This window comes from Anopheles arabiensis, chromosome 2, assembly GCF_016920715.1.
Source record: "Anopheles arabiensis isolate DONGOLA chromosome 2, AaraD3, whole genome shotgun sequence".
In the NCBI taxonomy this organism is placed as follows: Eukaryota; Metazoa; Arthropoda; class Insecta; order Diptera; family Culicidae; genus Anopheles; species Anopheles arabiensis.
In genome coordinates this window covers 99368993-99371984 of record NC_053517.1, presented here as the reverse complement: position 1 = coordinate 99371984, position 2992 = coordinate 99368993, and the positions used below count along the sequence as shown (strand labels likewise).

The window sequence follows — 2992 nt, the reverse complement described above, 5'->3', positions numbered from 1 at the left end:
GAAGAAGAAGAAGAAGAAGAAGAAGAAGAAGAAGAAGAAGAAGAATAGGAAGAATAGGAAGAAGAAGAAGAAGAAGAAGAAGAAGAAGAAAAAGAAGAAGAAGAAGAAGAAGAAGAAGAAGAAGAAGAAGACGAAGAAATATATATATCGTATTTAACAAAATTCGACACAAGCGTTAAATATTATCTAAAGTTGTTCTGCAATGTTTTAAGATTCGTTTCTTCCTAGTGCAAATAGAAATTGCAACATTTAAAACCACTTTACAAAGTGTATCATCATTCAACCCAATCAGCAACTCTATTAGCTTACCAACTCCTATAAGGCAACCAATTCGCCAACACCCAAGCATGACCCAAACCCACACAAAACACGCACGAGATGCGCCTCTTCTTTCGTGGTTATTTTGAATGTCATCCCACGTTCCAATTGCCAAAATAAACCCCTTTTGCGACTGCATACGCGCGCGACATGAATGCATTCAAATAACGAGTTCAGCAAGAGCTTTCCAGGTCGTCGAACGCTGACCGAGCTAGCGAGCGCGGAAACGACGACACTTTCAAATGTCAAACGCACAAATGAAGGAAGATCGAGCGCACCGGCCCGGGTTTGTGAGTATCTGTTTCAAGGTTGTTCACAAAAAAGAGAAGAAAAAATAAATAAAACGGAGCACCATAAGGAGTGTGCTTCCCGCTGGCAAACCCGGTCTGAAGCAGTTACAAAGATATGTTTTCTCCCCACGAAAGTTTATATCACACAGTACGCAACAGTATCGTTAAGATCGTTATATCGTAAGATCTTACATACTCGTTGTAGATAGCATTTTATCTCAAAAACGTCCCAAAACGGTCCCAATAAATGAGAAATGGCCTGGCCACTTCAGTTACAATGCAACCGTTACAATTGCTAGGTATTGGAGCAACATTGCTCTGGAGTTTGGTGGCTTTGGTGGGAGTCTATGGAGCAGAGGAATGTCCAAAAAGTGAGCAAATTTCCCGTGGAGCAAGAGTCAGATCGAAATGATCTTCTATCGTCTACCTTTTCATCCTCCACTAGAACCGTACCGTGTGGTGTGCTATCTGGCAAGCTGGTCGAACTATCGCGAGGGCAGCGGATCGTTCAACGTTTCCTACATCGTGCCCGACCATTGCACACACTTGGTGTACACGTTTGCCGGGTTAAACATAGGCGGTGGAATTGATTCGCTCGATTACTTCAACGATGTCAATGTGAACAGTGAGTTACGATTGTAATTGTGTCGGTAAGGAGTGTATGGTTGATGAACCATTCTTTGCTTCTCAGAGGGTTACGCGCGGGTTGTTGCCCTCAAGGAGGAGAACCCTTGCCTGAAGGTGCTGCTCGCGATCGGTGGCTGGAACGAGGGTTCGGAGAAGTACTCACTGGTAAGCGTTATCAATCGAATGGAGGAGCGAACACACATTCGCTTTATGAAGATAACGATTGGTTTTGTTGTTGTTTTCTTGTCCGCCGCTGGTTCCACATACAAAAACACACACAAGATGGCCGAACGTGAGTCAACGCGTGACGCATTTGCTGACCAAACGCTTCGCTATCTCGTGCACTATGGGTTCGATGGGCTAGATCTCGACTGGGAGTATCCTACAATGGTAAGTTACGCATCCCGATCACCTCGATCCAACAAAACCACCTTCAGGATTGTTCTTCCAGCGCGGGGGCATTCCAGAAGATCGCGAAAACTTTGTCCTGCTCGTGCAGGCACTGCGGAATAGGTTCGCAAGGCGGAATAAGATACTTACGGCCGCGATCAGTGCCTCGAAGCAGATCCTGCAGGCCGGTTACGATCTGCCCAAGCTGTGCGAAGAGCTAGACTTTATCAATCTGATGACGTACGACTACTCGAGAAGCGATAAGGCAACGCTGGATGCTCCACTGTATGGAGATTCTTCCACCGGGGAGACTATTGTAAGGAACAGGGAGGATCTCTCTGCCACGGATATATTGACCAACTAATCACTTTCGGCAGGATACAACGATCGCGTACATCAGCAAGACCGGCTGCCCGATGGACAAGTTCTCCCTAGGCATCACGACACACGCCAAAACGTACACCGTCGTACCGAGCCGTCTAATGGCACCGGGGATCAAAGCCGTCAGCCCTGGAGCACCCGGTCCCTACACTCGCAGCGCCGGTTCACTCGGCTACAATGAAGTGTGTGAGATGTTGAAGCCAAATCGTACCACACCCAACCCTTGGGTGGTTAAATCGTTGGCTCAAAATGCGGTAAAGTACGCCTACCACGACGATCAGTGGATGACGTTCGATGGGATCGAAACGATCGGCACGAAGGTGAAGTACGCGATGGACAAAAAGCTTGGCGGAATTATGCTTTGGACGATCGATACGGACGACTTTCAGGGCGATTGTCACAATGAGGCCTACCCGTTGCTGCAAACCGTGCTGCGGATGTTGGGCTACGTGCGAAAGGCGTGAGGGCAGCAAAGGGTATTTGAAATGATGAAAACGAAAGCAAACTGAAGACAAACCGTGCACACGGATCGTGCTGTATACTTTCGTTTGCGGAAAGAAAACAACTAGACTGAGTGGCTTGGGAAGCTTTAAGGGTTATTTGCGCATTTCAATAGAGTAGATGTGTGGTGGAGGATGGTCGTAAGAGATATTCGATCCGAGTAGAGTTCATATTTGCACAGTGTGCTTTAATACTATCATCACTGGGAAACCGAATCCCGAACTATCCAACCAATCCCAATTTCGTTTTTTTTGCTTGTTCTTGGTACGTTCTGTTTGTTTAGCGCTAGTTTCGAAGCTCCCCATGGGGAACCTAAATCAACTCCGCACGGCAATGGATGGCTTTATTTGCATACGAAGTTCTTGACTTTGTTCGAAGTTCCAGTTTTTGGGAGGGACCGGTTTCGAGCATTCTAATCAAAGCCCCCGAAAGCATCCCCAAGCCAAGCCACGGGTACGACGTGTAAATCAGCACGACCTTAAACG

General features: G+C 46.9%; 1 protein-coding gene across 1 annotated transcript; it reads left to right on the top strand.

Moving 5' to 3' along the window:
- Positions 1-885: 885 nt before the first annotated feature.
- Positions 886-2667, top strand: LOC120894847 (probable chitinase 2). The gene is made up of 6 exons (XM_040297696.1): positions 886-979; positions 1054-1233; positions 1300-1400; positions 1518-1625; positions 1687-1941; positions 2003-2667. The coding sequence occupies exons 1-6, from the start codon at positions 886-888 to the stop codon at positions 2468-2470; spliced, it is 1206 nt and encodes a 401-aa protein (XP_040153630.1). The 3' UTR covers positions 2471-2667.
- The last annotated feature ends 325 nt before the right edge of the window (positions 2668-2992 follow it).

What these genes read in the sequence shown, in the direction of transcription:
- LOC120894847 (XM_040297696.1), top strand. Translation starts at nt 886, where the DNA reads ATGCAACCGTTACAATTGCTAGGTATTGGAGCAACATTGCTCTGGAGT. An exon ending in GTTCGGAGAAGTACTCACTG is followed by an intron (nt 1,401 to 1,517) that starts GTAAGCGTTATC and finishes AACACACACAAG; the next exon opens with ATGGCCGAACGTGAGTCAAC. An exon ending in CTTCCACCGGGGAGACTATT is followed by an intron (nt 1,942 to 2,002) that starts GTAAGGAACAGG and finishes CACTTTCGGCAG; the next exon opens with GATACAACGATCGCGTACAT.